This window comes from Corvus kubaryi, unplaced genomic scaffold (assembly GCF_017639235.1).
Source record: "Corvus kubaryi isolate FWS band 111438036 unplaced genomic scaffold, C.kubaryi_AGA036_p1.0 64936, whole genome shotgun sequence".
NCBI classification, from domain to species: Eukaryota; Metazoa; Chordata; class Aves; order Passeriformes; family Corvidae; genus Corvus; species Corvus kubaryi.
The window spans coordinates 153,607-165,024 of record NW_024581621.1 but is presented as its reverse complement, the minus strand read 5'-3'; the positions used below and the strand labels follow the sequence as shown (position 1 = coordinate 165,024).

The window sequence follows — 11,418 nt, the reverse complement described above, 5'->3', positions numbered from 1 at the left end:
CGCTGCGCGGGGCGGTGCGCGGGGAGCCGGTGGCCGCGGGGCCGGGGCGGGGCCGGGGCGGTGCGCGGCGGGGCGCGGTGCAGGGCAGCCGCGGGTACACGTGGCTCGGCCCCCCAAAAAGGCGCTCCGCGGCGGCGGGAGCGGGCAGTTCGTCCTTCGGTCCCCGCAGAGCCGCTCCCGGTCCGCTCCGTCCAGCCGTCGGTGGGTGCCGGTGCCAGGGGCCGCGGTTGGCTGCGAAGCGGCGGCTCCCGCCCCCTGCGGAGTCAGCCCCGGGTCCGGGGCGGCCCTACCTGCCGGCACGATGAACCTCACCGCCGAGAGCCACCGCGTTCCGCTGAGTGACGGCAACAGCATCCCGCTCTTGGGGCTGGGCACCTACGCCGACCCCCAGAAAGTAAGTCCGGGGACAGGTGCCGGCTGCACTCGCTGCAGCCCCCCGAGCCGCGGCTACCCCCCTTCTTTCCTCCCGTCCCGGCTACTTCTCTCTTTGCTCCTTTCCCCGTGTGCGAAGTTAAAGACTCAGCTCTACTATGAGCAGCGCGGGCAGTGCGCGGCCCGCAGATGAGGCAAAGGTGGGAAGAAATAAGGAAAAATGCCGCCCAGCTCGCGGTGTGCTGCAGCTGCCACCGTCGCCCACCGCCCCGCGCCGCTGGGCGCACGGGCAGGGGCGCGGGGAATCTGGAGTCGAGACGGTGCCGTGCAATGCCCGGGTCGGGAAGGGATGGGATCCCCAGCGAGTGCCGGCTCCTGGCAAGGAGGCCAGGAGCCCTCGGGCCCCCGGAGCCAGGAGGGACGGTGCCGTCGGGTCCCCTGCCTTGCCCCCTGCGCCGAGCGTAAATAAAATGAGGGATTTCGGACCGTCTTGCGGCTGCCCCCGACACTTTCCAAGTAATGTTCCTGAAACAAAGACCCAAATTCCTGCATCCTGATTCCTGCGGCTCCCACAGCTGACTGCCAGAGGCCAAACCACTCTCAAATATTCTGCATCCTTCGGTTTTGCGCCGGGCAGGCATCCCGTCTGACCGTGCCGGTCGGCTGCACCCGTGGAGGCTGGGGAAGCACACCTGATGCTTCTTCCCTCTGCGCACCTGGGAGCGCAAAGGCAATTCGGTAGCCACTGCCTTTTAAAGCTCTCCTAAACTGCCTGATCTTTCATCAGTTGTCTTTTTTGTTTGTTTGAAGAGTTGGGAAAGAGACATAGTGGCCAGAACCCTTCTTGTGTAATAGTTGCGATGCAATGTTGTGTGTATGACTCCACATATCACAGATATTTAAAATTACCTTTTTAAAGAAAACTCTTGATTAAAGCCATTTACCAACCACTAAATGGACTATGGTGCATCAATAACGGTGTTGAATTTTCAATAAACACTACTGCAGGCAATGCATGAGTGATGCAGAAAGGGTGTAAGACATCCCCAGGACTGCAGATCTCACTTAACGATGGGGAGAATCAGTAGGAATTCATTACTTCAGAGCCTGGGCATCGTCCCCCACATCACTAGACTTTCTGGAGATATTTTCAGCTAGTGCATTATTTGAATAATGGTTACTGAAACAAAATTAAGGTTTCTAGCAGGAGTTTTGATATAGCAAAGCAGAATGTTGCATAATTCAGTGTCAAGATAGCTCTGAATGAACTTGAAACATCTTTTTCCAGACGTGTACATCATGCCCCGAACCATCAAGTTGCAATTTTTGCCCTAGTTTTAAGTTAAGAAAAATGCAGCTGCCAGCACAAGAGTTCCTACCTTGCTACACTTCCCGCCTGCAGCCCGGACAAGCCGTGGCCCAATACTGTGGCATCAGGCAAGGCTGAGGAGGGAGCCTAGAGTAGCAAGTAACCTGACGGACCTGAGAGGGGAGCTGGGTGCGATTCCCCTTATGGAGGCAGCTTTTCGGCACTGCTGTTACCCTGATAAGAATTCATTCTCCAGGAATCCAGCTGTCCCAAAATCAACAGAGCAACAGAGCTGCTTCTTCTCCCCCTGATGCTTCCTTTGCCCTCCTGTGGCTCGAGGTGTACAGCGAGCCTTTGCACGGAACGCAATGAGCCAAAATGAGTAATTTTTAGGTAGGGCTCGTTTTCAGCCAAAACAGCCCCAGGTAGTGGCTTTTTGCATGTACGTCCTTTGTTTTCTGCTGACAGAAAGTGGGGGGGACATGATGATGCAGGCAGGGCAGGCATTGCTACGGCAACTCCAGTTTAGAGCAATTGAAGCTGCTGTGTAACTGTACCCTCAGTAGGGATGGGTGCATATATCCAATCACCCTTTCTCCTTCTCCCTGCGTTTGTAGGAGTTTGATTTTCTGAGCTGTCTTTCTCTTTCTACATGATAAACACGTTAGAAAGTTACGGGTGGGAGGAGGAGCTGAGAAGAGGTAGAGAAAATAGCAGTGATAAGGCACTTGCCACAGTCTCATTTTCGCAGAAGACCGGGTGAAACAATGTATGTTTATCTGGTGGAGCTGGGCTGGAGCTTTACGCTAGGATTAGGACTGCTATTTGAGTCGAAGAACTTGTCACAGAGAGCAGCTGGGGAAACGCAGCGGCAGCAGCGTGCTATGGGATTTGTTGCAGAATTGTGCTGCTGGTCGGTGATGGGGCAGGATCTTTAAATAGGTCACAGCTTAAAATTTGCCCGTTCCAAAAAGGCTGCTTTGCTGATAAGGGGGATGGGGGAGACTTCTGTCGGCTCCTCGCCGTGGCAGCGGAGTGCTGCTTGGCTGGGACAAGCTGCTTTGCCGAGTACTGACTTGTGCCTGGTGCAACTTCCACTGAGATGCCTGGCGAAGTGTCTGCCCTGTTCCTCCTGCCTCAACAGCTGAAAGGCTTTGTGGCAACCCAGGACCGTTTCAAGGTTTATCCTAAGGAGTGAGGCTATAAACTAGCGCTGACACGTTTCCCTTAAAATGCTTAGCTGTAGCCTTTTGTGGCTGAATTGCTTAAGAAGCAGCATCTAAGCCACCCATTCTCCAGCGGTGGGGGCAGGCAGCTGGTGGTAGCGACGGCTCAAGCCAGCCCCAGCACTCTATTTCTGCTCATGAGTCAGATCCCTGCAACTTCTAGTCATTTCGTGCTTTGATACAAAATACAGAGCCATTCATTTGTCAGATTATTCATCTTGCTCTTGCAGGCAGGTTTTTGATTTTATGTTAGCTTGTTGCTTTGATTTTTTTTTTTTCCACCAGGGTTATTCACCCTGGCACCTCCATGTCAGAGCAGCTTGTCCAAAACAAATCTGTTTTCTCAGTGTTGTGCTGTAGCCCAGTAGCTCGTAATGAGCCTGGAGTGTTCTTCCTGAAGTGCAGGAATGTGCTCGCTGGTTAAGCAAACCAGGCAGATCTAGTTAGGCGCGGAGCGGGGAAATCGGCTTCTCCGGCAGTCGGTTACAAGAAAACAAAGGCAGGAGGCCAGCTTTCACGTTTCAGGCTTTGTCTGCATAAACTGAACAGCAGTGCCTTCAAATCTGAAATGTGTCAGCAGCTTGCCTTGCTCATCTTAAATTACTTAATTTTTCTCCCAAAGACGACTTTGGGAGATAAGTCATGCTTTTCTGGTTGTGAAACACTCAACAAAAGATACATCTATATCAGCAAAAGATACGAAGTCAGTCCCCTGCACGAGTTTACTGACTCAATGTAGTACATCGCTCAACAGGAGCAGAGCTGGACCACTGTGGAAAAGGTCTGTTTGATAATCAGACTCATTTTCATTGAATGCTCTTTCCCCCTGGATGTGAGAGAGCTTTTCTTCTGATGGGGTAGAGGCTGGGATGACAATTCAGCTAATTCTTTGAGGCTGAAAAGTGCAATGGTGGGGGTTTCTTTTTGCTTTACTCTCCTACCACAGCAAGAAAGTACAATGAATCCATTGGCTATCAGTTCATCTGCTAACAGGAAGAAAGGAATCTTCACTGGGTCATAGAATTGAATTTGTCATAAATTCAGGTTATTTATCATGAGAAGCATATAAAAAGTTTTTTACAGGTTTAATTGGTGTTTCCTATCCTTATTATTAAATAAAGGAATGCAATAATTGTATAACTATTAAGCTAAATTTTCTTTTGCAGGCAGATCTTAGTGTGTTGAAGTTGGTTTTTCATTCTCCTTCACGCAAGGAAGGAAATGCATGATTTGTATTAGATTCTTGCCTACACGAAAAATTAGGCTGTTTATCCTAGCAAGGATGGACTCGAGTGAAAAAGTGGAAATCTCAGGCACTGACTCCTTCCCCTATTCTCTCTTCACTTCCCAAATATTCCTTCTCCTCATGGGTTTGGGTGGGAACCACAGTGGGAATTGTGAATCAGGACTACCAGAGCACTCCAGACAGCTTTAAAATTTGATGCCAATTCTACCTCTGTTTGGCTCTGTGCATCCTTCTGGCAAAGTCCTGTGAGTGCAGGAGCAGCTCTGCCAAGGCTCCAGCAGATGCACCGTGTCCAGCTCCCCCTCCCTGAGGGCCCCCAAGCTGTTGACCCAATTCTCCAGGGTATTAAGTAGATGGGGGGGGGAGGAGGGAGAGGGCAGCCCCACAGGGGAGGGTGGTAGAGGAGGACAGGCCCCTTGATGAGCCCCTGGCATTGCCCTGTGCTATGGTAGAACCAGGTAAGTCCATGCCAGGCTCCCACCACTTCCCAGCACTGATTCTTAGCTCCCAGCACAGCCTATTGAGTGGCACTGGTACCCATCTGGAAGCAGATGAAGTGTGGGGATGAGCAGTCTTAGAGGGGAAAGGTGCTAAAAACACTCCTAAATCCTGGAAACCCTATGCCTCGTTAAAGCTGCACTTATGCCTGCTTCACTTTATAACTCATCCCTGTCAACACAGCTAAGATCATCAGTCCAGTGTCTCCACATAAATACTCGCTGTTTCCCTGGAAGGTCAAGGGGCCTTGGCCACAGCTCCTCTCCTGCCTTCCTGTTTTGACTGAGGGAGGACAGGGTTTGGAGGGAAGGTTGTAGCAACCGCACTGTACAGAGGCGCTGCTTCTGAAACATAAGATTGGGCAAAGCGCTCAAGAATAGCACTGGGTGAGGGCTGTTGGCAAGTTACGACTTAGCTAAAAATGAGGTTCTGAGGTAGCCAAATCCATTCATAAATTGGAAGCAGTTTTGTGGAATAGTTTCAGGCAAAACAAATGGCAAAGCATTTCATTTTGGGCACTGGCAGTACAAGCTGAGGAATCAAAGAATTATTAAAGCACTTGGAGGTAGAAGTTGCCTTTCCCTGAATAGCCCGCTGGTAAGGGAATCCACATGGGCGGTGGGAAACCAGATTCAGTCCTCCTCTCAGCCTCTGGGGATTAAACTCATATCAGACAGCTCAGGGAAATAACGTGATCGCGGGGTATGTGATAGTTAGAGAGAGACAAGAAGAAACATGCACAGGCTGGAGCAGGAGAAGCACCCTCCCCATGGGAAAGCGCACTGCCCACCAGCCCCACAGTGTTGGATGCTGAAGAACTTGGTATGGCATCCAGCCAGGAGGAAGAGAGACCCATTTCCCCAAATCTTTAACTACCACAAAGTAACCCTTGTGAATGCCCAGACAGTCTGGGTTTTGTTTAAGAAGAAATTGCTGGTTTGAATCAGGGAGAGGAAAAGTTCATCCAGGGCTCCCAGATCCAGTCTGAGTGACCAAGTTAAAAAAATCTGGTTTGGATAAGTAAAAACACTGTTTTGGCACCCTGAATTACTTTTTACACCCAAGCTAGAAGCTGAACAGAGTAACTTTTCGTTGTACAGGTCTAACAGCCTCTAATGCTCTCATAGGATCATTTATGCCAAAAAGTTCCTTGCACAAGGATGTGCATGCAGAAATTTTTTCAATCACTCTTAACGGTGCTGGCTGCACCCCTGCTGGAGGCTGCCTGCCTTTGGAGCTGCCATAGGCTGCTGTTAAGTCAAAAGAGATAATAAATGATTTGTCCCCGTGACAGGATCTGAATCTCTGAGCTGCAGTAAGGGAGGAATTACACACAGCTTAATTCCCCCTGTTTTCCTCCTGGCCACCACTGGCTTCTGAAGTACAATTGGCTAAAGACAGCAATGATTTCAGGTAACTTGTAAAGAAAGTCACCTGGCCTGACCCAAAGCTGCAAAATGAATCATGTATTGAGACTCCCAGAGAGAAGTGACACACCTGAGATCTCTGCAGACAGTTGAGCTTAAAGGCTTCCACTCCTTGATCTCTTGCCTATAAATTTCTCCTACTCTGACTCTGTCTTCCTCCTGAGGTAAACTTGACTTCTGGACTTTTTCTTGAAAGAGATGAGAGAGGCAGTGACAAGAGCAGGAACTGTTCTAACATCCAAGTGTTCTTACAGCTTTATCTTATTTCCCATGACATGCTATTAAAATAAACATGCAAAGAAAATACCTCCGTCCTTCTCATGTAAGTGATTACACATGAATATGTGTTTGAACTCAGCAAATACTGAGTGTGAAGTTAGCTCTCTAATGAAGTGATCTTTACGAAGCTACATGAAATTACCAGATGTAATGCCAGGGAAATATTTTTTTCAGAGGTAAAATATTGGGAACCCAATTTGAACAGAGCTGAGGGAGTCAGCTGGGATATTTGGTTACAATTATCTTATTTAGGCCCTGAACCTAAGAGGCAAATAAAATTCCTGAAAAAAAATTTTTTTTTGAAGTTATTGGGCTGTATCTCCTAACTAGCATTTCCATAAGACATTGTGTCCCTTCACAGACCCTTTTGGTAACCACCACTGGCTTTCTCAAGCTGCTTTCTTTTCAAGCAGCAGTACTACCTCATGCAGTATTAGTCCTTCTTGTCTTCAGGGAGCGCTTTGGAGCAGTGGAGCCACACACAGCAACATGTGGTCTCCCGGGGTTGGCATTTCTGAGATGTTTCAGAGGGTAGCCTCATGTTACCTCGGTCTCTGAGGATATCCTAAAGCCATACACCCAAGTGGAGATTTGTACACTTGAGTCAGGGGTGAAGGGAAGCAGCCCAGAAAGACAACTGTGCGTGATCTGCTGTGTGTCCTGGAGGGCTTGTTGCCTGCCTGTTAGTAAACTCTTAGCCTGGCCTTCACACTGAACAATATTTATCCTGAAACCAAATATCTGGAGCCAGAGCGCTCATGGAGTCATGACTCAGTTAGTTTAGTGCTTGAAGGACTAAACTGTACTGCATCAATTTTGCTTGCACAGACTGCAGATGGCATGCCTTTCCTTCAGTGGCTGGTATCCTGGTGTTGAGTGATGCCCCCACCGATTATTGCTCAGATTTTATTCCTTATTCCTCAGCTAAGTCAGTTACTGGCAAGACCCAGTTGCCAAGAGCAGATCAAGGCAGGATTTCTTGGTATTTGGTGCCCAGATGCCTTGAGGAGGTGCAGCAGCGGGCATCAGCTTTTAGCAGGCAACAGACCAACTTGGCTCTTAGGCAGAAGCTTGTGTGAGGATTCAAGAAACTGCAGTGATTGGGCTCTAGTATTGCCTTAAATCATCCATGCTGTTTACTACAGAGGTGGCAAATATGCCAGGGAATAAGTGGTTTCACACATGAAAGAGTGCTTTCACAGATCAAACTCCTTACAACAAAGAGGTGAGGGCACACACTAGAAGGTTAAGCTAAATCAAAAGGATCTCAGAACAAGTTCTGATTTCATCGATGACTTTTGCTAAAGTCTTACTGTTTCGTGACACATTTTAGAATTCCCTTTCTTACATGCTCAAGTGGCAGGTTTACTACCTCTGATTTATCTTGTGTTCTCCTTTTTTCCTCAACCGTACAACTTCTCTGTTCTGCCACTGGAGCAGTCTTCCTCCATTTTGTTGTCTTCAACACTTCCTTCATGTTTAGCCTTGACCTCTCCTCCTCTGCCTGCAACCACCTCTTGATGCCTCAGTCACTGCTAGCTCCCTGTGATCTTGTGTTATACAATGGAACATTTTTGGCTTGCAAAAATGCAATATTGCGTCTTTATCTCACTAAGAAAGGAAACCTAAGTCATACAATTAGAAAAATCAGGTAATTAGAAAAGGCAGATGCTTTTTTTCCTGAAATTTGGCAGACTCAGAAACTCCTAGCTTTTGTGTAAGAACTGTACCTTACCTATTAATGTCAGATTTTAAATTTGGATTTGATAAAATGACTTACCACACAAGTCAATCTGGAGGAAAGATTCTTGCATGCAACTTTCTTGGAGACACAAACTTTGTTCCTGATACTTTGATTTGCACAAAGTCCCTGGTTCTAAAACATTGTTGAATTTGCAAAATGCTCTTTTTCCTCCATGTATGTTCTCTGATGCAGTTCTCTGTGGTTCTTCATTTCCATGAAACCTGAAGCTTAATAGAAAATAAATTGATAGTATTACTAATCTCTACTTTGTGGTAATGGCTTCCATTTCCGGTTGTGAACACAATTAATGTCTAATCGTGTGTAGCAGATTAAAAGCTGCAGTTACTGAAGTGGTCAACTTATAAAATTCCTAATGAGGAAGAGCCCAGCCTTGTAGATGTGTGTGAATGAAGGACTAACTTTCTAGCTACAAAAAGGGAGGACTTTGAGCAAAATGGGCACAGAATCGCTGGTCCTGGAAAATGGTGAATTTTTTAGTTTGCTCTGAGGAGCATATTGTTATCAGAATGACTTTTTCGCCTCCCCCCAGCCACCCAAGCATGCCTTAAACAAAAACCCTTCTTCTTAAAATGATAGTACCTCTAACCTATGCTGACATCTCAGCTGCTACATGAAATCATTTTCAGTCTGCTCCAGGACCAAGAGGCATATCCCCCTGCAGAGCCGAGGACTTGCACTAATGAATCCGTTGACAGCCAGATAATTGCCTGGCCTTGTGCAGTGATGCCTGCCTAATCCAAGCAGAGGGGCTGGCTCTTGCAGCCACCCTGGCACTGTGTCATTTGGCTCCCAAACGCAGCACCAACACGTGCAGACTTGGACTCGGCAAGAGCACTCCAGAGGAGAATGCTCCCAGAACAAGGGGGCCTTTAGGAAGTAACAACTTCATCTGGGAGTCAGGACAACTTTTGGATGGTGGATATCAGGTGCCACCATGACCCACCAAACTACATGTCTGTCTATGACAGGGGGTAGAATCGTGTTTAATCAGTCCAGATCCAAAACTAATAGAGAGTTAATCCAGATAAGTTTTTAGGACAGTAGCACTACTCAAAACCGGTCACGAGGATTCTTATTTGAAAGGTAACCAAACAGGGAACAGACCTTTTCCATTCCATAGCTGCATGCTGCAGTGACAAACACTAGCTGTTTCAATATACCCCTCTTCCAAAAACTACAAAGTTGGCTGTTACCAGTGCAATAATACTAAGCCAAATATTGACACCCAAAAAATAGTACTTTTATTCTTCTCTTTCCCTATGGCTTTCTAAATATTCTGGGTTTTTTTAAAGCCTGCTCAAGAGCCACAGGGAAAGTCATTCTATCTAAATAAAAGTTAAGAAGATTGTTTCACAGAAGATGAGACAGGGAATCACTGGCATTGTTGTAGAGGGGAAAAACTGAACCCCTACGAGTGAGTAATCGGGATTACCACAACTGAAAGATACGCTTTTTGGCAAGAACATTTACAGCCCAGTTTTCCAGGCAAAGGTCCATTTTTAAAATGTCCCTGACCGACTCCATACGTTAAATATGGCTGTGCACTCCCATGTGTCCCTGATTCCCCGCAGTTCTCCAAAAAACAGTGTAAGCATGTTCTTGCAGCTCATGTGGGAAGCTAACATCTGGATTGTCTCTTTGGTTGACCTAGGAGGCCAGATTTGTCAAAACTTGAAAGCACTGTGCAGAAAATGCCTCTCTAGGCTTCAAAGCCAACTCTTGTTGGTTCAGCTAACTAGGTGGTGGAATTCCCCAAGTCTTACATTTGCCTTTGCAAGCACTTCTTCGAACTGGCGCCAGAAACCTCTCCCCTTTAACTTTAGGGAATGAAGCAGAAGAGCTACTGGCAACCTTTTATTCTCTTTTATTGCACCAGCTGGTGCTTTATCTTCCACTTTTACCTCACACATCCCCACGATTGCAGTGCTTGTCTGAAGGGTATTTTGATAGCACCCACCCTCCCAGATAGATCCATGCTTTCCAGGGCCAGCCAGAGGGCTACTGTGTCCTCCAGCTCTTCAGGAAAGTTTCCCAGTCCACCCCACTAGCCTTGTGAGCATGGGATCCCAGGTGTGCCTATCATGTGCTTGGTTGCTTTAATCCTCTAGCTGCCAGCAGAAAGGTATGGCAGCTCTTTAGCTTCACCTTGCATTAACTGACTTTGTGTCCAGTGAAAAGTTGCAGAGTTCCTAAAACTGAGGATTCTGCAGTTAGGTGTTAAAAATAACTCCAGCACCCTCTGCCAGCAACAATAATAAGGCTTTCCTGAAGACAGCTTTGGCTAAATCCTAGAATAACAATGTCACAGGAATTCTAGAAATGCTAAATCTGTAGTTATGCAGTCCCAATTTCTGTTGTACGGACAAACCCCTGCTTCAGGCCACCGATAGAGCATCAGGTTAGAGGGGAAAGGCACCCCCTTTTCACCCTCATTCATGGTGGGACACAAGGCCACAAGTGTCACCATTCCCCCATCTTCTCTGCACATATTTGCTGTCCTCCACCTTCCAAGGCAAGATGCTGGAAGACATAAAGCAAAGTTCTGGGCCAGCACAGCAGCCTGTGGCTCTTAGCTGTGTTCTCTGCCTCCATTCCCAGCTCTACCTGCTTTTGCAGAGAACCCTTTGCTGGGTTTTGCTTCCTGGATGGTGGCTGCCAATGCTTCCGGGGGATGAAAGCCAGATTTTCCTGTGTACAAGAGAGAGGGATGTGCTGGCGGTTGCATTTTCCAAGAAAGAGGTGTACAGTACAGCTTCTCTTTTACAAGATTAAACAATTCTAAGAATGTACCCTTTTGTGGCTCATATCCTCCAGCTTTGTAAACTCAACCTGTGCTTTCCTGCAGGGCCTTCAGTACACATGCTTTCTATGCTCTGTTCCTAACATCTTAAGCCAATCCTTTTTGCCAGCTTGTCCAGAAAACAGGCAAATAGAAATAAGCAATTGGGCTTCTAGAAACTTGCATAAGAATCTGTGTGTGAGTGCTGAGCTCTGGTGAAGGAGGCTCTGAGCCCAGGAATGTACCTACTTTCTCCTTCCTGTATTTAGCTGACTAAGATTCCTAAACAGCGGCTCCACATCCTAAATTATAGGTTTGGACTGGAGCACTTGGCCCACGGCTTGGATGTCTTGTGTAATTCTGCTGCAGCTAAACTCAGATTTTTCCAGAAGATGGCCCTGTGTCTCCTAACACCTCAAGCTTTTCCCCCCTAGATCATTATTCCCAGCTGAGAGACCGGAAAGCATTGCACTAAACAGGTGAGATGCTCAGGACTAAGGTAAAGGGCTTCTTCCCT

At 47.5% G+C, this 11,418-nt stretch overlaps 1 protein-coding gene across 1 annotated transcript in view; it reads left to right on the top strand.

Annotated features, from left to right (window-relative positions):
• Positions 1–108: 108 nt before the first annotated feature.
• Positions 109–11,418, top strand: part of LOC121672758 (aldo-keto reductase family 1 member D1-like) — a 34,884-nt gene continuing 23,574 nt past the window's right edge. The window contains exon 1 of the mRNA XM_042045560.1: positions 109–394. Coding sequence (XP_041901494.1) covers positions 302–394 — 93 coding nt within the window. The 5' untranslated portion in view covers positions 109–301. The remainder of the gene's footprint in view (positions 395–11,418) is intronic.